We start from the raw sequence: 25348 nt of genomic DNA on the forward strand, positions 1-25348 counted from the left end.
ATCTTATATGATACTGACAGCCAGCCCTTGCTCACCTGATATGCTCTGATGAGAGACTGCACCGCCAAGTGGTCCTCCACAAGTTTGTCGACGTTAGGTTGTGCTTCCATCAGGGACTGTGCATGGGCCACGGTAGCCAGGGAGCTTCGACTCAGGGAAAGAGGGCTCTGGTAGGCAGTGCCCGGAGGGGCTCCAGCATTGGTGTTTCGGAAAAAAATGTCCCATGACTAAAGACAAAAAAAGCACAGTTACCTGACTCTTCCTTAAGTGTCATAAAGAACTATCCTCTGCAAGAAGGCAACACTGTCATTTCCTTATATTCCTATTTTTATTTACTTCAGATTTGAATAGTCTAATTTGTATTTTGTATTGTAAATTATATACTATATATTACTTAACCTACCTCACACAAGATGTAAATTTTAAAACATTTAAAGATATATGTATTTTAAGATTTTTACTTATTTCTGTGTGTATGTCCGTGCTTCGTTATTTGTAATTAACACCATGTGTGCACCTGTGGAAGCCAGATGAGGGCACTGGATGCCCTGGAAATGGAGTTGCAGGTAGTTGTAAGCTGCCCATTATGGACGTGGGAACAAAACTAAGTCCTCTTAGTGCTCTTAACTGCTAAGCTATCTCTTTAACCTCTTAAAATAGTGTAGAGATCAGAGATGAAGACTTATTTCCACTGGGAAGGAAAAAAAAAAGACAGGTTGGGGGGGGGTGTGAATGTGAGGGCAGGATCTGAGTATGGAAGTCACTATTAGGCTTAAACTGGCTTTGAATTCATGATTCACTTGTTTTGGTCTCCCCAGTACTGGGATTACAGGCTCATGCTACCATAACACAGCTTTGAAGGACGAGGCACTGTCTTCTCTGCAACAGTTGTGTGTCTATAATTCCCCACCAGTAAATTCTGATTAGATTTTCTGGAAATTTTAAGAGATGAAACTTTATTAGACTTTTGTACTCACCTTCCTATGAACTTGTAAAGTTACTACTTAGATGTGCTTTTCGGGGGTGTCAGTGTGGGGATGTTTGTGGCTCTCAAAGGAGTATGTCTGTGCCTGGGGGCAGCAGGTAAAGATGACTCAATAAATCATAATACTAAGCCAGGCGTGGTGGTGCACACTTGTAATCCCAGCACTCGGAAGGCGAGGCAGGCTGTGAGTTCAAGGACACTCTGGTCTACAAAGGGAGTCCGGGACAGCCAAGGCTACACAGAGAAACCCTGTTTTGAAAAATCAGTAAACAAATAAATAAATCATGATATTGTTAAAGTTCCTGCTAGGAATAAACACCAGGCTCTAAACATGGTAGGCAAGTGACCTGCCAGTGACTTTGCTCCCTGCCCCACCCCATTTGATCATTTGGATTCTGTTGACTTAGCTCTTTCATAACACTGTGCAGGTATCAACATATCTGATTTATGAATATATCTATATGCTCTTGGTATATAAACCAGAAAGCTACACAAAAGCAACCACACAAAAGCCTGACTACCTCTTATACAACAGAGCAGCCTCTCACTCTAAAATATTTATGAACTTTTCTGAAATGACTGTAACAGTCTACAGTAAGAACATACTTCTTTGGTATTCATTAAAAAAATTTTTTTTTAAGGGACTAGAAAGAGGGCTCAATAGTTAAGAGCCCTGGCTGTTCTTCCACAGGATCTGGGCTCAATTCCCAGCACCTACATGGCAGCTCTGTACATGTCTATAACATCAGTTCCAGGGGATCTGGCACCCTCACAGATACGCATGTAGGCAAAACACCAATGCAGATAAAAATAAATAAATGTTTAAAAGGGACAAGAAACCACTTTTTTTTTTCCGAGACAGGGTTTCTCTGTGTAGCCTTGGCTGTCCTGGACTGCTTTGTAGACCAGGCTGGCCCTGAACTCACAGTGATCCGCCTGCCTCTGCCTCCCGAATGCTGGGATTAAAGGTGTGTGCCATCTCGCCTTTTTGCTTTTGTTTTTGTTTTTTGTTTTAAAAACAAACCACTTGGGCTGGGCATGGCGGTGAATACCTTTAATTGTTGCACTTAGGAGGCAGAGGCATGGTAGAGGCCAGCCTTGTCTATATAGTGAATTTTTGGTAAGCCAAGGCTATACAGTAAAATCCTGTCTCAAAACCAACCAAACAAACAAAAAGCACTGGGAATACCATTGCACATCCTTGTGAACATAGTAAAAACTGTATACTTTTATATGATGTTGTATTATGTAAACTATACTCCAATGACAATTTTAGTAACAATTATTAACCTTGGGAAAGAGATCTGATATTATCTTCAGGTACCTACCATGAAACTTCCTATAGAAACATTCAGACATAAGCTGATTGGGACATGAAAAAAGTTATAACTTTACTTTTCAAAAGATGGTATTAAGTGCTTGCAACACAAATCCAGGATCTAAGTTTCTCAAAACCACGGTTTCAATCTTCCTCTATCAGTTTAGCTCCCATCAAAACTCACACATGCTCTTTCTCTAAGGTGGGGAGAGCAGTATTTCTATCTGGGTGTGTGTGGGGTGTGGAACAGAGGACCCTAGCTGGCATCCCATTCGGGCCCTGTCAATAGAGGATGGCTACATGTGAGACTCGCTGGATATCCCAGGTGCTTCCGACTTCAGGGAGCTTTTCCAGCAGGCCCAACACAACTCCCCATGTCTGTAAGCAGCCATAACCAAGGACAGCACACTTTGGCTGTACAACTTTCTTCTGGAAGGAATCATTAATGAAGACTGCATACCTTGGCTATAGGTGCTTGTTTTAGAAGCAAAGATGACCAGGACGTCTCAACTGTCCAACCCTGTTCTAGAATCAGGGTGATCAATGACAGCACATGTGAGCGTCTATCCTCATTCTAGAAGAGATGACCATAGACCACACGGTTTAGTGGTCCATCTTCAAATATCAGTCCAAGAAACTCCTTGGCCACACACACCAAGGCCTTCAGAAAAAGCCTCATCAATGCCGAAGCAAACTGGGTGAGACAATCCAACCCTATCACACTCCAGCACTGCATGGACTAACAACATGCAGCTCTATCCTCAGGAAGGCTCTATCCCTCCAAACTAGCAGCAGGAGCTGGCTCATTGTCCAACTCTGACACTCATGGCCTTACCCTGACAGCACGGAGCCCATGAAGAACAGCACAGCCCAAAGCACCTTCTTTTTATCCTCAAAGCATCCCTCACCTCAAGGGAAACCCAGGGCCTCTCACACACTAAGCAGGCTCTCTACCTTTAAACTGAATCCCAAGCATGATTGATTTTATTTTCCGACAAGGTCTCGTGTGTCCCAGTCTGGTCTTCAACTTGCTATGCAGCTGAGGAGGACCTTGAACTTCTTACCCCTTTGCCTCCACTCCTAGAGCGCTTCTAACTGTGTGCCACCATTCCTGGTTCCGCAGGTTACTCATAAGGTTAAGAGGCAGGAAGACTAGTTTAATACTAGAGCTGGGGATATAGCTCATTTAGCAAAGTGCTTGACACACAGCATGAAGGCCCAAGTTTGAGCTCATATAAAAGAGCAGGTATGATGGTGTGCACCTGTAATTCTCGTGCTGGGGGGGTAAAGATCATCCCTGGGGCGTGTTAGCCAGTCAGTTCAGTCATATTGGAGGACCTGAGTTCAGATCCCAAACACACATGTAAAATGTGGGGCATGGTAGCGTCACACCCAGCTCCCTGTGACGTTCTTTTATGCTAAGTAAAACTCCAGTGACAGAAACTCTGCTTGTACTAAAGCCAGTGAGGAATGTGGGAGGGGGTTAGCAAGGGTGGGGGTAGGGAGAGAACAGGTTTATACTAGTTTTTTCCAAAGAGGAAAATGTAGGGAATGCAGCTCCACTACGGACAGAGTGCCCTGATGGGGTTGGAACTGCACCTAAAAACCTCTCCGTTTGTACCATGACTGGCATCACACTAATAGGTTTCTGAGTGGGTAACCATCAGAGGCCTCAGTATACAGTAAGCTGACTACACCTACTTGGCAAAACTCATACTACATACACCAAGTACATTTAACAAGTTAGATCTCCTTTTCAATAGGCTTAGAAAGTGAAGGCCATCATCTGGCCCACACATGCGGCCACAGGTAGCCAAAGCACACACACCTGTTCAAGGCCAGAAGCACCCCTACATAACTTCCTTCTTGGGAAGCCAAAGGCCATTCCTTTTTCTCTTGCCCCTGCAACCCTGCATCTTATGTACAACTCCCACTCCCCAGCCCTGCCTTCATCTCTCCCACCCCTGATGCTAACATCCATGCCACTGTCATCTCTAATGCCCCAGCTTTGGGTCTGGAGTTCTTTGTAGTCTTTAGAGACCTTACTGACCACCCACTTCTAGACTCTCACTTTCTCTACAGCTTCCTGAGAAGCCCACTCATCACCTCACACAGGTGTCACTGTAACACCCAGATTTGTCGCTATTTTGAAGATGTCCTTAACCCCAACTGCAGCCCCATTGGTCTCCTCCTGCATTTATCTCAACCTGAGCGTCTATGTATTTATCACTAATTTGTTCCCAGGCTGCCACCACAACTCAAGTTTAACCCACCGGGGTGAAGAACAATTAGGCTGAGACATCAGAGCCTGGCCAGCACAAGAGGTATGAAGCCTCTGCAAATGTGAGAAAAGTTCAAGAGAAAAAAATGTCAACTCCCTCGTCACTAATTCCTGCTCAGTGTGACCTAGATGACAGAGGGCCACTCATTAAAGCAGCAGCACTGGTGGCATCAATGATAAGCTGACTACCTCTCATCTTCTGGTGAGTGAAGAAAATAAGTCTAAGCTACCAGCCTTGGTTTTCTGTTTCTCTGAATATTCCCCCACTATCCCCTGCTATCACCTGGACAAAATGGTCACCATAAAAAGGGCAGCAATTTCTACTTTCAGAAATGTCTCCAGGTACCAGAAAGAAACAAAAAAGGAAAGCAGCAGCTGGTTCCCTGGGAAGCACAGCACAGCACAGCAGCAAACACTTCCCCAACAGGAATGGTTTCTTGTCCTTGAGACAGAGACAGAGCTGGACTCTGGCTCCAGAGGGATGAAGGGTGGTGGCGGTGACTTCTGAGTCATGCTGACCTGTGCTCCTGCCCCAGGTCCACCACACCCACCTCTACGGTAATCTGCCTCTCCAACCTCTTACTTGGCATGTTTTGCAATTAATAAACAGAGAAAAACATGTTTCCTTGCCTATCTTAGCACTAGACTGTTCAAAGTTCACAGCACTCACTTTTGGCCGTGGCAGCCATCTTGCAGTAACTCGCCAAAATGACAAACAGGAAGGGAAAGAGGAGGCGCATTTGCTTATGTTCTCTAGGCCTTTTAGGAAACATGGAGTTGTTGCTTTGGCCACATACATGTGAATCTACAAGAAGGGTGATATTGTAGACATCAAGGGAATAGGCACAGTTCAAAAAGGAATGCTCCATTAAGTGTTACCATGGCACAACCAGAAGAGTCTACGACGTCACCCAGCACGCTGTGGGCATCATTGTGAACAAGCAGGTTAAGGGCAAGATTCTCACCAAGAGAAGCAATGTGTACACTGAGCACACCAAGCACTCTGAGAGCAGGGATAGCTTCCTGACGATTGTGAAGGAGAACCACCAGATGAAGAAGGAGGCCAAGGAGAAGGGCACCTGGGTTCAGCTGCAGTGCCAGCCTAGGCCACCCAGAGCAGCACACTTTGTGAGGACTGATGGGAAGGAGCCTGAGCTGCTGGAGCCCACTCCATATGAACTCACGGCCTAATGTACAAAAAGAAATGAAGGACCTGGACTATATATAAAATGAGCTCATAGCACTCAAATCTCATTAGAGATAAAGACTTTTTTAAAAAGAAAAAGTTGAAAGATCACAGTAGGAGAGCAAGATTATAAATGACACTCAAGGGACAGGAAGCTGTCAGGAAAATTAGGTCTGGACAGGAGAGGGGCTACATGAACACGAGGTGCCTATCCTAAGGCACTAGTCTTTGCATCTAGTAAGTGGTTTTCAAATTCTCAGAAAGTAGAGCCGGGCATGGTGGCGCACGCCTTTAATCCCAGCACTCGGGAGGCAGAGGCAGGTGGATCGCTGTGAGTTCAAGGCCAGCTTGGAGTACAAAGTGAGTCCAGGACAGCCAAGGATACACAGAGAAACCCTGTCTCGAAAAACAAAACAAACAAACAAACAAACAAAAAATCAAATTCTCAGAAAGTATACAGATGTTTTCTTTGTGCATACATGTTTATGTATGTGGGCCATCTGTGTGCATGTGGGTATGGTAGGCAGGGGTATCATCTTCCACAACTGCACTTTACCATAACTTTTTCGACAGGGTCTCTCGCTGTCTTTAGGGCTCACGGTGCAGCTAAGCTGGCTTGCTTTAGAAAGCCCCAGGGATCCTACTGTCTCCACCTCCCCAGTAATGGGACTACAGGTGTGCACTGACCACTGTGTCCTTATTTTACCTGGGTGTTAGGGATTCAATTCAGGCCCATGCTTTACTAACTGAGCCAACCCACCGGTCCAAATTAGACATTTTTTCTTTAAAAAGAGTTGTACAGGGCTGGAGAGACGGCTCAGAGGGTAAGAGCACTGTCTGCTTTTCCAAAGGTCCTGAGTTCAATTCCCAGCAACCACATGGTGGCTCACAACCATCTGTAATGAGATCTGGTGCCCTCTTCTGCTATGCAGGCAAAGCACTGTATATGTAATAAATAAATAAATCTTAAAAAAAAAAAAGAGTTGTATAGAGCTGGGTGTAGTGGCGCATGCCTTTCATCTCTGCACTCGGGAGGCAGAGGCAGGCGGATTCCTGTGAGTTCGAGGCCAGCCTGCCTACAAAGAGAGTCCAGGACAGTGGAGGCTCCCCAGAGAGACCGTCTTTAAAAAAAAAAAAAAAAAAAAAAAGAGTTGTACAGTGTGTATTTGTGTTGGGGGGGGGGAAGGAAAGACACACACACACATTATTTTTGTTTTGAGACAGGGTCTCACTATATATCCCAGACTGGCCTTGAACTCAGAGATCTGCCTGCCTCTGACTCCCAAATGCTGAAATTAAAGGTGTGCACCACTATGCCTAGCAAAAACATGGTTTTAAAAAACCCATTTCTGGGGCCAATGATATGGCTCTATAGTTTAGGGCACCTGCTGCTATGCCTGGGCACCTGAATTCAATCTTTGGAGCCCATGGTTGGGAGGAAAGAACCAACTCCCAAGAGTTGTCCTCTGACTACCACATGCATGCCATGGTCCTACCCCCACTATCAAAATAAATAAATGTAAATGCTCCCCCACCCCTGGCACCCATTCTGACAGGGTATCTCTCTGTAGCCTTGGCTGTCCTGGACTTACTTTGTAGACCAGGCTGGCTTCAAACTTACAAAGATCTGCCTGTCTCTGCCTCCCAAGTGCTAGAATTAAAGGTGTGTGACACCACGCCTGGCTGTGAAATTTTTTTTAAAAAAATCCATTTCTGGTTCAATTTTAGGAACATCTATTAAAAGCTAACCGTGTGCACCCTGCTCTAAGGTTTGGGAACAAGAAGACAAACTAAAATGAGCTTCCTACTTTCAAGGAAGGTAAGAAAAGTAAATATGTGAATTCACAGAATATGCAACGGATATAAATGCTGAGAAGAGAGGGCACCAAGTCTTGAAGAGCAGGGGGGACCCAAAAAAGGTGAAAGGAGAAAGGTCACATGCTGAAGACCCCTGTATGGCTGCACCAGGAAGGGAAGATAGTACTGGAAGAACCAGACAAGAAAGCTGTGCTGGAACTAGGTCATGAGGCAAAACACTTGGGGCACACTGCTTAACTCTCCTGTGCGGAGGGTAACCTCTGCCACCTAATGCTAACAGGAGGAGGGGGCCTACAGAAGAGGAGCTCAGAGCTTCCTGCCAACCTCCTGTCATAAGTGGGTTTAAGGTTATAGTCTTTCTGCCAAGAAGACTTAAAACAGGACAGGTTTCAAATGTAAATCATTTGTGAACTTTAAAAAAAAAAAAAGTGAACTCTGAGCTCCCAGTTTATTTATAGAAACCAAAAGCATTTAGTAGTCCTGTACTGGGGCCAGCCAAGGACTAATAAAGGACATGTGACAATAATCCAGGGATATGGGTGGGGCAGGCTCAAAGGCCTACCTACCATTGATAGATAAATTTTTGATGAAGCCCAGCATTATCAAATACACCCTCAATTAAGTTCAAATGCTAATTATACTTACTATTATCAATATAAGCTACAGGGAAACAAGTGAAAACCAACAGAAAACTTCCTTTTAGCTTTCTGATCCAATGAAAAGGCAGATGGTCCTTGAGTGACCCAGTGCCCACCCAATGCCCTGTGATCACCTACGTACAGGATGGCGAGTGCTACTCTGAGGGGCAAGCCCTGCTGTCCTAGCCACAGCATGGACAAGCAAGGCTGGCTTCATGCTTTCTATCCCTCTCCTCCAAACCCAGGAATCTGTTCTGACTTGTAAGTTTGAGTCCTTCCAGCAAATGCCCTGGGAATGATTTCAGATGTGAATATGAACAAGTCTCAGACCAATGTGAGAGTGGCCACCAGCGTAAGGCTCAGTACAAATGCTCAAAAGAATTCAAGAGGGAGAGCTGAACTTCCCACGCTTCCTAGGCAGGACTTCTCTTTCCCAGTCAGGGTAGGACTCCTGCCCAGCACCGTCCCATCTGTGATGCAAACCCTCATGGCACACTGTGATCCATGCTTGCTAATACTACAAACCCATTACAAGGAGCCAGTTGGAACTAGAGACCTGATGGATGTATGCCTGTAATCCTAGTACTCTTGAGGTTGACAGCCTATAAATAATAGAGAGATACTGTTACATAGTAGGCAAAAATTCCAAACAAACTAAAAAAAAAAAACTAGGGCAGTCACAGTTAGATGGCAGTAAAAACAACAAATGAATGCAAGCTCCACTGCAACAACGTTGTTTTTACAGTACAGTATACGTATCTAATGCTTCTAAACTTTCTGTCTGGGTATGTGAATTAATTTGTGATAAGTACCTACGAGTAACAAAGAGCTGCCTTAGCTCTGACTATGGAATGCACTGTCCTAAACTATAGGTGACCGCAGTGAAGCAGGCTGGAGGCTAGCCAGTCAGTCCTATGTGGCCTTCCATGCACACACATGGCCTGCCTCTCCATCTCTCAGGATAGAGGCTGTCTCTCAACCTGCTCAGACCAATGTCTCAGAGCAGCAGCCTGAGATCTGGGCCTAGATCTCAGGGACTCTTCAGCCAGTCCTTCAGCCATCACTGGAACTTCCCTAAAACTAAGACTGCAGCAACCGAGAAGACCAGCAACTACTGCCAGCTGTGACTAGGGCCTTCAAAGACTCTGGCTACAGGAGTCTTGACTGCACGGGACCACTATGGGAAACCAGAGGCCTTCAGCTGATTGAATTAAGATACATATCACACAGATACCACTTTTTTGGGGGGTGGGGTGGGTGGAAGTTTCAAGAGAGGGTTTCTCTGTATAGCCCTGGCTGTCCTGTACTCGCTTTGTAGACCAGGTTAGCCTCAAACTCACATCGATCCACTTGCCTCTGCTTTCCTGAGTGCTGAGATTACTGCGCCTGTCTTCCTGTACCACTTCGAGATGCAGTTTGGGAATGGTTTGTTATAGCAATGCTCTTGGGAATCAGACTTTTCCCATAGGAAAGTGCTGCAGCCAATATACCCCATGACTCTTCTCTTAAGCAGACTTAGGACATTCTGTAGGAAAACAGGCCAGATCTGCATATGACATTACTTAGGCAGCCAGCTGAAAAGTGATCATCTGGGGTTACCTGTGCTGATCTGGCTAGGGGCCACCTGGGTAAGTACCAACCAGTTTTGTACTCCATAGGATGACTGGGTCTTTTGAGAGGAGCCCTAGCCCAGGTGGTTGTAAGCAGCTGCTCCAGAATTTCTGGTAGAATGCTGAGGACTTCAAGTGCCCACCTCCTCATCTCACAACTAAACACCTACTTTAAGCAAGAGTCCCAGGGGCCTAAGCCCAGCTTCAAGAAAGCCCTGAGTGGGAGGGGAAGCCTCAAGACTGAGCAGGCTGTCTCTACAAGGTGATATCTTCTACTTTCTAAACCCCGGCATTGTCCCTTAGGACGCCTCTCTCGTCCCCATGCCATGTGGAAAGAAGGAGTTGCTTCCTGGATTTACAAATTCCACTCTTTGACCTTCTCACATGGGAAGGAGGACATTCTGGCTGCTCTTAAGCAACTCAAGTCTTTTTACTGTTGGTGCTTACCTTTCCCTTAAAATTTATTTTGTAATCTCACTTTGATTCTGACTTTTTGTTTTTGCTTTAAAATATAGTACAAGGGAAATTGTTTAAAAAAACAAAAACAAAAAACTGTCCTGAAAGATGTAGTAGCCCTAAGAGTAGTTTCTCCCTTTCCACTTGGCCTGAGTTAGCTCTCAAGGCCACTCTGGCCAGTCTCCCGCCCCACTCAAGAGAACTCACACACTCACAGCACCTAACAAAATACGAAGTAAGCAAGCACCTTCTGATTCGACCTTGGAACTTCTTTTAGATTCCTTTAGAACCTAAACATTACCCCGAGGGCCTTTCCTCCCAACCTGCCACTTGCTGAGGTTATAAGCCTTGCTAACTCCCTTCACTTTATCCCCTACCTCCAACCCTGCACCCGTCCTTCCTCATCTCTCACGCACAGCTCAGAACAACCTGTACTGCCCTTCACAAGTTCAAGGGTTCTCTTCTCAGTGAGCTGAGCCAACTCACACACCAGTCAGTATAGCTCTCACACAAACAAAGCTGTCACCATCCGTAAACTGACACATGAGACAGGCGAAGAGGCTGCCTTATAACTCCTGCTGCTTTCAGAAGTTAAAGATATCCCCACTTGAACCATAAAAAAAATGCAAATCCATTAAAGTACAATATTGTGCACAAGTTTGGGCCAGTATAGTTAAACACAAAAAGCTGTAATTGTTGAAACCACTGCTGATAGAAGAAGTTGAAGATCATTGAGCGACAACTTTAAAGTCTTTCTTTTCTCTTTTTTTTTTTTTTTTTGAGTTTTTTGAGACAGGGTCTCTCTGTGCAGCCTTGGCTGCCCTGGACTCACTTTGTAGACCAGGCTGGACAACTTTAAAGTCTTAATTATAAAAATCTACTTAAGCTGACTACAGACTTTAAATATGTATTGTTTTCATAATCATTCAAAATCAACTACAAGTAAGATTAAAACAAGGCTGAAAAGATAGCTCAGTCAGTAAAGTGGCAATCATACAAGCATGAGGACCTGAATTTGATCCCTATATACCATAAAACAAAACAAAACAAAAAACAAAGACAAAACAGGCATAATGGCATCCACCTGCCCAACCTATTCAACGAGCTCCAAGGCAGTAACAATAAGAAACCCTGTCTCAAAACTGCAGCACTCGAGAGGCACGGCCTTTAATCCCAGCACTTAAGAGGCAGAGGCAGGTGGATCTCTGTGAGTTCAAGGCCAGCCTGGTCTACAAAGTGAGTCCAGGACAGTCAGGGCTACACAGAGAAACCCTGTCTCGGAAAAAAAAAAAAGAAAGAAAAAGAGTATGGTAACATGTGCCTATAATCTCTGCACTGGGAAAGAGTGGAGTTGAGACAGGCAGACAGCCAGAGTTCACCGCTAGCTGGCCAGGCTGCACATCAGTAAACTCTGAAATTAGTTTGAGACCCTGTCTCAAAACATAAGGTGGGCAGCAGTAAAGGAAGACTCCAACACTGATCTCTGACCCCTACACGTGCACACCAAAACCAACCAAACAAAAAACCACCCTGGAAAATGCATTTTAAACGCCAAAGGACATCATCTAAAATGCTTTCTGGCCAGGTGCCATGATATATGCCTTTCTGGCCAGGTGCCGTGGCATATGCCTTTAATCCCAGCACTTAGAAGGCTGATCTCTGTGTGTTGGAGGCCAGCCTGCTCTGCACAGTCAACTGGGAAAACATAATGAAACTCTGTCTAAAAAATTAAAAAAAAAAAATAGGTTAAACAAACTTTTCTGAATTCCTCCCAGAAATAACCATGAAAACAGCACCAGAGTAGTGTCCTGCAGACTGTTTGGCATAGCTGTCCCTTTCAGAAGAGCACAGTAGGAAGCTCTCCACACCATGTACAATGAGCGTAAGCGCCTGTAAGACTAACCTGTAGGTCCCTGCCCTGAGAGGACTCCCAAGGCTCCACAGAAATGGGCAAATGTATATTAGGGATAGAAATGGTCCTACTTTTCTAAGAGCAAAGAAGCATCACTATGATGGAGTGAAAAGGTGAATGTGACTTGTGTCTTTCCCCTGCTAGCTGATTCACTCTCAGAAAGTAACCAAGTACTGTTTCACAAGCATAGGCAGTGGCAGGCCAGAAAGGGCAGCATGGCCAAGTGGAGCTGCTAGCTCTCCATCTAGCTTCTGAATGCCGAGCCCTCATTCCTGCAGCAGCCACCTGGAACCATAGTTCTTACTGTATTTTAGGAATGAACAAGCAAGACATGAAAAAACGCCGAATAAGAAATGCATGGCTGGAGCCAGGCGTGGTGGCGCACGTCTTTAATCCTAGCACTCGGGAGGCAGATCAATGTGAGTTCTAGGTCAGTCTGGTCTACAAAGCAAGCCCAGGACAGCCAAGGCTACACAAAGAAACCCTGTCTCGAAAAACCAAAAACCAAAAACAAGCAAACAAACAAACAAAAGAAACAGAATGGATAGCTCAACAGTGGTGTCACACCTCTAGTTCCAGCACTTGGGAGGCAGAGGCAGGCAGATCTCTGAAGTTGGGGGTTCCAGGAAAGGGGGGGGATATATATGAATATGGGTATCAATTAACAAAATCAGAAAGAAGGGAGGCTGTGCCGTGGGAAGGTGTTAAGCAAGACAAAGGGGCTGGAACGCTGCAGTCCTGAGCTGTGGGAAAGCTCAATGGCTGGGCAGGCACAAAAGGGAAGCAGGACCAGTGACCAGCATCTTCAAGACAGGCGCTGGAGCACTATGGAGAAGGGACAGCTCCTTCTACCTTCTCAGGACTACACCTAGATTTATGTCAGCCTGGCCAGAACCTGGTAGCTCGTCAGAAAGACCTATCTCCCATACTATACCTGGAGCTTGGTAGTGTCTCTACTGAATTAAACAAGAACAGTATCAAGACTGATAGTGGCTTACCTACTTGTTTTAAACATTAACAAAAACCATTGAGATCACACACATGTGCCATTATGCTTGGCTAGTTTTGACTGTTTTTAAAACATAAGTATAGATGTCACTATTCTATGCATCCCCAACATGTTAAGATATTAAAAGATTTAAAGGCTAATACAGACTGCCCCCACGTATTCTTGAATGCCTACAATACAGAACAAAAGGACAGAAGGCCTGGTGTAGAAAACATCAAGTCAGAAGACAGAACACTGTGGAGCAGCACAGGAAGAAGGGACCAAGTTCTGACCTGTTGCAATATAACCACAGACAAAAATTTCCCAATTACACATACTTTTACTTTTCTGTGGAATGCTGGGGACTAGACCAAGGCCTCATATATGTTGGGCAAGCACAGTACTTCTAAACTATATCCTTAGTCATCTTAAAATAAAAGTTGTTTCTGTGGCTACTGTTTTAAATATAGATGGCCAAGCATGTTGGCACAAGTCTATAATCCCAATACTTCAGAGACTGAGATAAGAGAATTTCAGCATAACCAGGCTATCCATGCTATACAATGAATTCCAGCCAAGAATACAATGTGAGACCAAGTCTCAACCAAATAAATAAATGAGATAAAATACAATTAAGATAAGACAGGGATATGACTCAATGGAAAAATCATTGCCTCTCATGCACAGAGTCATGGGCTCAATCTTCAGCACCACAAAAGGGGGTGTTGGGGTGGTAAAAGGCATGGCAGCCCACACCTGGAGAGCCTACTGCAGCTGCAGCAGGACTGCCTGAGCTCAGGAACTCAAGACTCAGGGACAGGGCCTGGGCAACAGAACATGCCTCCCTCCATGACCTCTCTGAAAAATTATAGAAACCAACCTCGGACATTTCTGTTTTTGTTTTTGTTTTTTTTTAATTTTTAAGTTGATTGGTGTTTTGCCTGCATGTATGTGTGAGGATGTCTAATCTTGGAGTTTCAGAGAGTTGTGAGCTGCCATGTGGGTGGGTGGGAACTGAACCCAGGTCCTTCGGAGAACCAGTCAGTACTCTTAACCGCTGAGCCATTCTCTCCAGACCCTTAAAGAATTTATTTTTATTTTATGTGCACTGGTGTTTTGCCTGTGTGTATGTCTATGTGAGGATGTCCCTGGAACTGGAGTTACAGATAGCCATGTGGGGGCTGGGAATTGAACCCAGGTTCTCTGGAAAAACAGCCAGTGCTCCTAACCATGAACCATCTCTCCAGCCCCTGACCTCAGACATTTCTAATATAGAATCAATGGATAAGATAATAAAATCTCAAAGCATTTCTAACTTTATTATTTCTATCTAAATTAAATATTCTAAAATAGGAATAAATGAACCATTTAAAACAAAAGAAACAGCCAGGTGTTGGTAGTGCACACCTTTAATAATCTTTAAGCACTTGGGAGGCAGAGGGAGGTGGAGTTCTGAGTTAGAAGTCAGCCTGGTCAACAAAGTGAGCTCTAGGACACCACAGGATACACAGAGAAGCTCTTGTTTCAAAGAAAAACAAACAAACAAAATCCCAAAACAAATCTGTAACAGTACCAGGGATTAAAGCATTCTTTTCTTTTTTTAACTATTTATTTTATTTTTGTGTCAGGTCCCTGTCCCCTGGAACTGAAGTTGCAGGTGGCTGTGAGGCACCACGCGGCTGCTGCAAACTGACCCAGGCTCTCTGCAAGAGCAACAAGTGCCCTTAAGCTGCTGAGCCCCCTCTCTAGAGCCTTTACATTTTTTAAGACAGTTGTCTCACGTATCCCAATGTGTAGTGTCCTCTAACTTTCTAGTAGGCAAGGATGAACTCGAGTTTCTGATTTTCTTGCCACTACCGCCCATGTATACACTAAGATTATTATCTGCCACCATGCCCAGTTTTACAAAGTGCTAAGGACTAAAGGCAGGGATTCTACGTGCTGGGCAAACACTCTACCAACTGAACTACACCCTAAGTATTTGTCTGTCTGTCTGTCTGTCTCTCTCTCTCTCTCTCTGTGTGTGTGTGTGTGTGTGTGTGTGTGTGTGTGTGTGTGTGTGTGTAGAGGCTAGACATTGATACAGGATATCTTTATTTTTTAAAGGCAGAGTTTTTTCCTAGATTTGGAATTTGCCAGTGTAGTTAAACTAGCTGGCCTAGGCAAGCCCCCAAGGATCCTCCAATTTCCATCCCCAGCACTAGAATTATAGGTGTGGCTGCCATGCCTGCCTTTTTACATGGTGCTTAGTGGCAAGAGACAGGGTCTGAACTGAAGTCTTCATGGTTGTTCAGAAAGCACTTCATCCACTGGACCATCTCCCCAGCCCCAAAGCATTTTTTAATAAAATGAAGTATTTCTAAGGTCACAGATCCTAACATTCTGTAGGTCACAAGTTATCTCTGAAAATCTGACTTAAATTATGGGTCATCTCACACAAAAAATGCCTATGTACCATATGTGTACCAGGAAAAATCAAGACTTCCAGGTTGCCATGGAAATGGGCAAGTACTGAGCAAGGGACCTTGCTGTCAAATAACAGCCAAGAGGCTCAGCCATCACAGGAACAAGTCCACCCTCAGTGTCAACACTTAAAGATAAAACTTAATCACAGACAGAGATCAGATGATGGAGTCAAGAAGTCAACATCTAGGGGGGAATTCAGTGGGAAACAAACATGCTTGAAGCCTGGAGGGCACAGTGAGGGGGGAAAAAGATCAAGAAGGGTGTGGAAATCTTAACAAAGGCGCAAAGAGAAAGGAATCTCTGGTGATTCAGATGTTAGGTGTTTAAGATCCAGGTAAGCTGGAGATATTATGATCAGTGAACCAAAGCCCAGAGGAACTCAAGGTGCCAAAAAAGGTACTGAGAATCTAAAGAGCAATCAAGACACTGTAAATACCAAGAAATTAAGAAGTCACTGACAGTGAGGATATGTAGCAAAGACATTTAAAAAAATAATAAGTTTGCTTAGTGGTAAATCCCAGCATGATTTTCACTAGCAGTGCAAAGGTAAATTTTGTAAACAACACTATGTTTAAGAAAGAAAGCTCAGAGGTTCCCTGGCTAGACTCTCTTCAAAGTCCACAAAGAAAAAATGAAGAAGGTTGCCAGGATACTCAGAGCAGCAATAACAAAGTAAAAGTTTGGAGGTGAGCAAGCAAAAGTGTGGCCCTCCTTCCTGCACAAAACACCTAGTCACAGGCTAGCGACACAAAATGCCTTCAGGTGAGACGGCACTGTGATTCAATAGTGCAGATAGGCCCAATCCACAGGAAAGATAAACATCTTGGCTGAGCACAGCCTCCATGAAGATGTTGAACATCATGACTGCCGCTTCCTTCCATTCTCCCAAAGACGTGGAGGTAAGGAGCAAGTGGGGAGCTGTGGAATATATACTCTCACCACCTCATCGTACTGCAACCCCTGCATCAAGCTGGCTTCCACATCCAAAACCTAAGAAATGCCCATCGAAACCTATAAACAGTCACTGGCCACAACCAAACCAAACCAATGCTGGCGCTCCTAGGTGCCTGGACTAGCCCAGGGGAGGCAGGCAGGGACACTGCGGCAGTTTTGGGATTCTCCAGTCAAGCACAGCACATCTCCATAGCCTGAACTAGTCACCCTCAGGAGGGGTTCAGGTAAACATAGAAAAAAAGGCTCTAAGAAGAAAGTGCCCATGTAGATGATAAAGAGAAACCAAAGACAGGAGAAAAATAAAAACACAAGGATCTAAACATGTTTATATAGAAAGCATATGTGGTGAATTTAAGATGTCACAAAGGCATGTGTTCTCTCAGGGTCGTCGGGATGAAAGGGCATCTCGAGGTCCTATTCTTTTCCAGACTTTCTTTCTTCAGAAGCTTCATCGTAAAGCAACCTCCAGGGAAGATGGTGCAGGGCCAGTCTTGTGCTTCCTCGAGCGTTCGAAGGATCACACTTGTAACTCCTCTCGTCCCTGAAGAGCTCCACACACTTCACTGTGTGCTCAGAGTGTTGCGCTGTGCTGGGTATAACTCAGGAGGACTGTTCTCCACTGAGGCCTCACTGAGTCGGACGCAGCTGGCATGGTGGATGGTGCCTGGCTCCAGCTGCCTGCTGCCCACTGACTCTTCTGGATACACTCACTTACCTGGCAGCCAGTGAGCAGCTGACCAACACACACAGCACAGAAACTACTCTGTGAGCCTTACCTTATGTACACTTTTGGGATTCTCCAACCAGGCACAGTACATTTCCTCCACATAGTTCGAACTAGTCCCACTAAGAAACGGTTCAGCAGCTACAGGTGCAGAATAGCACCGAATCTGTTGGAACGTCCTAATTGCTGCTGGTTTGTTTTGTGAAAATGTCTTAACAGTCTGGGAGGCCGTCAATGGCCTCAACTTAGCAGCACAAGTCCTTAAGTGAAACATTTTGCCCTGAAGCCTTCCACCAGTACCTGTTTAAAAGAAGAGAGAGAGAAGTTTTAAAAGAACATTAAGGAGATAAAACCTGCCCAGCTGATGAGGGAAAATACTCTAGCTTAAAAAGTGTTCACAACAGCCAGGGTCTTGCTCAGAGCCTTGACAGAGCATGGCTGTCCAGCTGGCACACCCACATCCCCTAAGATGCCTGCACTAGCCCCAGGGAGATATGCACCTCTGGGGCATCTGACTTAGGATCTTTACATTTACATATTGTATGAAATGACTGCAGAAAAGGCAGTAAGGACTGGTAAAGGATTATTATTAATTGCAAAACGGCAGAAACCACAGAGTATTCTCTATGCTCTTAGTATTCTGAAAAGTAGAGAAATTTGATGTTGCTTAACCTCAAATAAATTACCCTTGAGAAATAAATATGAAATATCAGAGAAAGCATGACTTCAACAGAACAAACAGCTAGAGAGCTTCAAACCCTCCTTAAAATGACTCATCAGAAAGTTGCCCTTCAGTAAGGAAGGGCAGTCTACCTAGGAACGACCAGGATACAGGCCTGTTATCACACTGAGACTTACATTCCAATTGGCTTGGTATATATAGCCTGTCCTTCAGCCTACTCTCTTACATATGTGGGGGGAAAACACACACATACACACACACACACACACACACACACACACACACACACACACACCCCTATAGGCAGGTCTTAAGGCACAATTCCAGGGGCTTTGCCTAATACATTAAGAACAACACATTAGGGCTGGAGAGATGACTCAGCACTTGTGGTTCTCATAAAAGCCCCAGCTTTCTGACCTCAACAGTACTAGGTATGCATGTGGTAGACATATATAAATGCAGGCCAAACACACACATACAGAAAAAAAATTAAATCTAAAAAAACTAAATTAAAAAGAACACATTAGCGGGGCAATGGTGGTCTATGCCTTTATTCCCAGTACTCAGGAGGCAGAAGCAGGTAGCTGTCATTGAATTCCAACCCACTGTGGTCTACAGGGCTACATAATGCAGCTGGAAGGAAGGAAGGAAGGAAGGGAGAGAAAGAAAGAGGTGGAACTTTACACACTACAAAAATCGAAACGGATCGAAGTCTTAACTGTAAGAAGTAAAATTGGGGCTGGATAGATGGCTCAATGATTAAGAGCTTCTACTGCTCCCGCAGCGAAATCATGCTTGATTCCCAACTCACAATCACCGTAACTCCAGGTCCAGGGAATCTGACACCCTCTTCCCACCTCCACAGGCACCAGGTGTATACATGGCATGAGCACAAGCAGAAAATTTTTGGAGAGAATAAGCCTATGTATTTGGAAGGAACAAGATGAAAAAAGAAACAAGTGACCTAGGCTCAATGGCCTTCGATTAGAAATCTACTGTGGTCAGGATGTACTATATGAGAGAATAATAAGTTTAAAAAGGAATGAAAAGAGAAGAGCCAAGAAAACTTCAGGTGTTAAATGGCATGACCTTAGGGAAAATAAACCTACATATTAGATATGTGATTATCTAATATTTAGGCAGGTATCAATAAGCAGGTAGACTGCTGAGGGTGGAAGTAAAGAGGCGCCTTTTGTTTTGTTTCGAGACAGGGTTTCTCTGCATAGCCCTGGCTGTCCTGAGCTCACTCTGTAGACCAGCCTGGCCTCATACTTACAGTGATCCACCTGCCTCTGCCTCTTCAGTACTAGGAAAAAGGCGTGCACTATCATGCCTGGCCGGTGTAAAGAGACACTTTTAAGAGGTGTTCATAATGACTCACCCTGTAACCCCAACACTCTGGAGGCTGAGGCAGAACATTTAAATATTATATATATGGTACATAAACATAGATATAGTCTATTAAACAGGCATATATTAAATATATGTACATGTAAGTGCATGTGCTATTGCACATGAGTGTGTAGGTCCAAGGTCAACATCTGGTGTCATTCCTCAAGTGCTGTCCTGCTTTTCTGGAGACAGGGTAGCTCAATCACCTAGAACTTTTCAAATAAATTAGGCCTGCTGGCCACAGGGATCCACCTCTGCCTCCCCAGCCTAGGATGACAAGCATGTGCCACCACACCCAGGTCCTCATGCTTGCCTAGTAAGCACTTTACTGATAAGTGCCACGGGTATCAATGACACCAACTTGCTAAGTAAGCATTACATACTAGACCTGACCTGCTCAGTCTCTTTGAACCCAGAGTAGCGACAGTAATTACTCGTCTCTCTCGTTTCTTTTTGTAACTATAATAGAAACATTAAAACACTTTGGGTTTTTGTTTTTGTTTGTTTGTTTGTTCTTTTTTCAAGACAGGGTTTCTCTGTAGCCCTGGCTGTCCTGGACTTGCTTTCTGTAGACCAGGCAGGCCTCTAACTCACAGTGATCCACCTGCCTCTGCCTCTCTAGTGCTGGGATTAAAGGCTTATGCCACCATGCCCAGCCCCATTAAAACACTTTGTAAACTTCAAGTATTTCTTTGACTGAAGAAATATAACTAACAAGTAGGTCAACTTAGAAAGAAGCCAACAAAGATGTCTGAGAAATTCAAGGTCCCAAGATAAATAAACATCAGCAACCTTGGTCTAACAATTACTGTAACTTGTAAAACATTAGTAGCGTCTCCAGCATTTAGCATCCCAGCCTACTTAGCCCATCTAATGCAGGCTGTCATCCAGGAGCACTTCCAAGTCAGCAAGCTTCTTTACTGAGCACTTTACAGGAGCACTGAAGACTGAAGTGCTCTTTCTCTAGCTGGGGCTCTGCAGCATCAGACTGCAGAGGTCTACGCAGGCAGACTGGTGAGGGTGGAGGTGAAGAGGTAAAGTCACTTAGAATGATGCTCCCAGCACTATGAGGCTGAGGCTGGAGCATCTCCCTTTCCAGGCCAGCCTGAGTCACTTACTTAGATCCTATCTCACAAAGAACTACAATGTATGTTCTTAAAGAGTGAAAATTATGACATCTTTATAGAAAGCAAAATGTCAACATTTTATCAAAGCACAACACAGAATTTCTGTTTCCTGCTAAACGCATCCCCAAACGTAAATGTTAAATTTAAAACAAAAGTCTCCAAAAGTGGACAAAGTAAGCTGACTTGAACCTTGAATCTTGGAACCTGAAGAGACAGGCAGACAGAGCGCTCTCCTTGTGTCACATGTTTCAGATTAATCAGTAGAGAAGTTCTAAGAAATGCCAACAGGTGTAGACAAAAGGAGCCACAAAGCTCCTATTGTTCTATGACGTCAAACAGCAGAGAAAACACCATAGTCTCATCCTCAATGATGTCAAAATACAAATCAGGGATTTCATCTCCACCTCTACTCCAACAACAGCTGGGAGCCTGATTCCAGCAATACTGTGGGTGGGAACTCAAAACTACAGTAGTAGTAGTAGTAACAAGTTTCTCTGAAGATACAAGGCAGCATGCCCTGCTGTTTAGCGGTCAGGAAGAGCCTACTCTATTTTGCTTAGAAATGTAAGGGCCAGGTGTGATGGTGCATGCCTTTTATCCTATCTCTGTGAGGCAGAGGAGGGGGATCTCTGTGTGTTCTTGGCCAGCCTGGTCTACAAAACAAGTCCAGGACAACCAAGACAGAGAAACCCTGTCTTGAAAAACCAAAAAACCAAAAAAAAAAAAAAAAAAAAAAAAAGAATGAGAGATATCTGGGCTAGCCAGTTACACTAACACATCACCACATCACAGCTATTAAAACTACTAGATAAGGCCAGGTATGATGGCACATGCTTTAATCCCAGCATTCGGGAGGCAGAGGCGGGTGGATCTCTATAAGTTCGAGGCCAGCCTGGTTTACAAAGAGAGTACAGGACAGCCAGGGCTACACAGAGAAATCCTGTCTCGAAAAAGCCTACCAGATAGGGCTAGGTGGGGCAGCACATGTCTTTAATCCCAGCACTTGGAAGGAAGACGCAGACAGGTATGAGTTCGAGGCCAGCCCAAGACAGCCAGGGCTACGTAGGGAAACTTGTCACACACACACACACACACACACAAAACAAAACTCCCTAACTTGGTAAAAGGCTTAAACCAAACAGATTCAAGAAGACCAGCAGACTTGAAAGCCAAGTGTTACTGACACAGCATAGATGCATGGCAACCTGTGGATTGCTGCAGTAATGAACTATGCCCAAGATAATAAAAGGAAATTAGAAGAAAAAGAAGCCCTGGGAGATTAGTTGAGTGGGCGAGAGAGGAGGACCACTGTGGTTTGCTGACTGTCAGTGTAACTCCAGGTTCAGTGTGAGATCTTGTCTCAAGGGAGTAGAAAAATTTAAAACAATATAATCCTCATCAGAAGCTGGAAAACCAAGAAATACAGACAGTGTTCAACTACTACTAAAGAACAGAACTGTCGATCTAAAGTCACCCAACAAGAACTACCAAAAAGCTCAGCACTTTGATCTCTGCTGCTCAAGACGACAACCCAAATTGGAGCCCCAGGATCCATATGGTGGAAGAGAAGTGCCTTCCTAAAGTTGTGCTCTAACCTACACACAGCCCGAGTGCCAGCTCTGGTGAGGCACACCTGTAAAGCCCAGCATTCAGTAGGCTGAGACAGGAGGATAACCATGGATTCAAGGGCAGCCTGGGAGATATATATATATATATATATATATGCGCTAAAGTAATCCAAAGGAGGTCATCACAAAGTCGAGAAATACAATTAGAAGAAAATAAAATAAGCAGAGAGGAAGACTTAAGACTCTAACATTATCACAATAAACCCCAACATACTACGAGAAGCACTGATAGTCAGGTGGATGAAACAGAATAGCCACAAGAATATCACTTCAAAGATAGTGACACCAAAAGGCTGAAAAGACATTTCATGGAAATATTAACCATCTTTCCAAGAATGGCCCTACTGTTACCTGATAAAGTAGACAGCAGAGAAAAGGCAATTACCAGAGGCTGAAAGAGATGTGAGATGATGAAAGGTCAAGCTATCAAAAAGACAAGCAAGCCTGAACAACGGGCAGGTAGCAAGAGAGAAAGTAGGGGCCTGCACGATGGGTCTGCGACACCAAAGCTGCCCACCTGAGCTCAATCCCCAGGACCCACGCGGTCAAAGGAGAACCAGCTCCCACAAGTTGTCCCCTGACCTCCACTACGACATGCACACAAATAAATAACTTTTTAAAATAAAAAATAAAGTTGCATAATATGTTATGCAGAGTGACAAGGATGGGAAATGCCAACTACTTAAAGTAGTCTAGCCGGGTCCACCTTCAAGGGCAGGACTGCAAGATCATGCAAACAGGAAGCCTCCAACAGTGCCCTCTGCTCAATGTCAGAGCACAGGACGCAAAAACACAAGGCGGGCCTGGAAGAGTAATGAAATCCATAGAAAATCTGGGGAAAAAAAATTACTTCTGTTTTTAGTTACTTGCTTCTTAAAGGTCACGAGGCTGAGATGTTCATTCAAAACAGATTCACAAACTATGCATAAGGCTTTTCATGTCCGTAGAGGCCTCAGTCAAATACTGGTTGACACCACTGACCGCCCCCCCCCTCCACCACCTTGGCCTGCAGATGTGTTCCTTGAGTGACCTTTTGACGTCAAGGGTCTAAAACTCCACCCTCCAATGATGAGTAACGCCGCCATTTTCTGATCTTACAGTCAGGAAGTTGGGTTACGCATGCGCACAGCACCTAGCCCGTGGCTTCTCAGTACCTTTAATCCCCTTTCTCCACACCTCACCCTGCTCCTTCGCCCTGTAGATAGTCCTACGCCCTGACCCTCGAGTTCCCTGTCTTAACACCTGTGTCCACGTGAGTATTCGTCCCGAACTTGTCATTTCAGAGACTGGCACACTGCTCGGTGGGTAAAAAGAACATGATCTGGTAACTCATGCGAGGGCACGGTAGGAGGCTTCCCAGTCATTCAGAGGATAACTCACACCTGTCACTCACACACACACACACACACACACTCTCGTGAGGAAAGCGGTGCGTGGATGGTGTTTCTAGGGAAACCAGTGTCACCTTGGCCGGCAGCCTGTTTTACCTCATACCGGCAGGTGGGGCTGCCGCAGGCACCAAGGTCAGCGCCGTGACCGGGCGCGGCGATCATAAGGACGGCGGCCTGCTGGGATCAGAACACGCAGGACAAAAGAACGCGCGCGGGCCAGAGGAAGCGACAGGGCCACGTGATGCGCGGCGACCTTGGGGGCTCTCCCGGGCCGCCGAGCCACCGACACCCTAGCCAGCAGCCTTTCCCGGCTCCTCCGCTAGAGCCAATAGCGCTGGGCCCCGCGACCCCCGGCGCGAGTCCGCGCCCGCCAATCTCCGCCCGCCCGGCGGACCCTGCCACGCCATTGGCTACCACGCCTGTCCGTCAAACCTCGTCCCCCCGCCCATCATCGCCGCCCTCCGGCCGTCAGCCCGGCTCGGTCCGGCTTCACACCCGTCACTCAGGCAGCCCGGCTGCAAGGGCGCGTAGGCCTCACTCTCGGCCGCGAGCTCCGGATGTCAAGCGCCGAGCCTCCCGGCACTGGACCTGACCCCGTCTGCCGCCCAAGGTTACCTGTCTCCCGTTCAGCTCCACCCGAGTGAGGCGCCGACACCCCACTCCGGGCTCCAAACTCTCGGCCCCGCCCCGGCGTGTGGCGTCAGCGCGTAGCCCAGCCCCAGAGGAGCGGCCTGCGCGAAGAAGGGCTGTGGGCGTAACATGACGTCACAGAATTGCGTTTCAGGCCCTGGGGCTTCGCGCCAATGCAGAACTTTGCCGCTGGCCAAAGCCGGCCTGTTGCTCACTGTGTGTGCTTCGCTTGTCAAAAGTGGTTGCACGTGAGGAGCTTCCAAAGCCTGTTAAGAATCTAGGAAATTCGGGCGTGGGTTGCACGCTGGTAATTGCAGCGTTTAACAGGCGGGCGTTGCGACTTTGAGGCCCACCGGCTTTGTATCCCAGACAAGCTGTACTAAATAATAGTTGGGTTGGCAAAATGTATCACTGCACGAAATAGTTTGAAAAACAAGATCCACGTTTTTGGACTCTTGTTTTGCAGCAGTCTTTGTGAAGAGTAGCAGTTGTGTTGTGTAGCGACGTGTGACTTGGGCGTTCCTACCAGTGTTCTGACAGGAAGCTGTGCTGAAACCCGCCTGGATCATCCTGGCTCTCCAGAACCTGCTATAAACAGAGAAAATACTCCTAGCAAACTTGTCACACTCCACTGGCATGAAACGCTCCCTCGTGTAAAAGTGTTTAGCCAGAACCTGGTGGTGGTGGCGCACACCTTTTAGCCTAACACTTGAGAGGCAGAGGCAGGCACATCTCTGAGTTTGAGGCCAGCTAGGTCTACATAGACTTCCAGAACAGCCAGGGCTACACAGAGAAATCCTGTCTTGCAACGCAAACAAACAAACAAAATATTCAGCCAGGTTTAGACACACACACCTGTAATCCCAGAACTGGCTACTTAGTTGGATCCAGTCTCAGAAAGGAGGGTGATTCATTTTGTCCTTATGCCTTTTGTTGTTTGAGACTGTGCCTTGTCGCTCAGGCTGGCCTTGAACTCTTCCTGTATACCAAGTGTGGGAACTACAGACAAATGCCACCATGCCCGGCTTCATGGTCATGTTCTTTAACTCCACTCTTGTGCAGATTATAGGCGCAAAGTTTTTGATGGACAGAAATACAGCCTTTAAAATACCTCATGATTTGAGGCAGTTTATCCTTGTTACGGATGGCAGATAGCACCAGT

General features: G+C 45.5%; 1 protein-coding gene across 4 annotated transcripts in view; it reads right to left on the reverse strand.

Annotated features, from left to right (window-relative positions):
- The window catches only part of OGDH (oxoglutarate dehydrogenase), a 61369-nt gene extending 37064 nt beyond the window's left edge, over positions 1–24305 (reverse strand). For 3 of the 4 annotated variants that reach the window (XM_084797313.1, XM_084797314.1, XM_084797311.1), the window contains exons 1-3: positions 24172–24305; positions 17389–17636; positions 36–227 (exon numbers count right to left, since the gene is read on the reverse strand). In XM_084797313.1, the coding sequence (XP_084653439.1) occupies positions 36–227; positions 17389–17610 (414 nt within the window). In that variant the 5' untranslated portion in view covers positions 17611–17636; positions 24172–24305. Of the gene's footprint in view, positions 1–35; positions 228–17388; positions 17637–23652; positions 23872–24171 lie in introns of those variants that run through there. The other variant, XM_084797312.1, reaches the window with a different exon arrangement.
- Positions 24306–25348: the final 1043 nt, after the last annotated feature.

Source organism: Acomys minous (assembly GCF_964271855.1).
Source record: "Acomys minous genome assembly, chromosome: 10".
NCBI lineage: Eukaryota > Metazoa > Chordata > Mammalia > Rodentia > Muridae > Acomys > Acomys minous.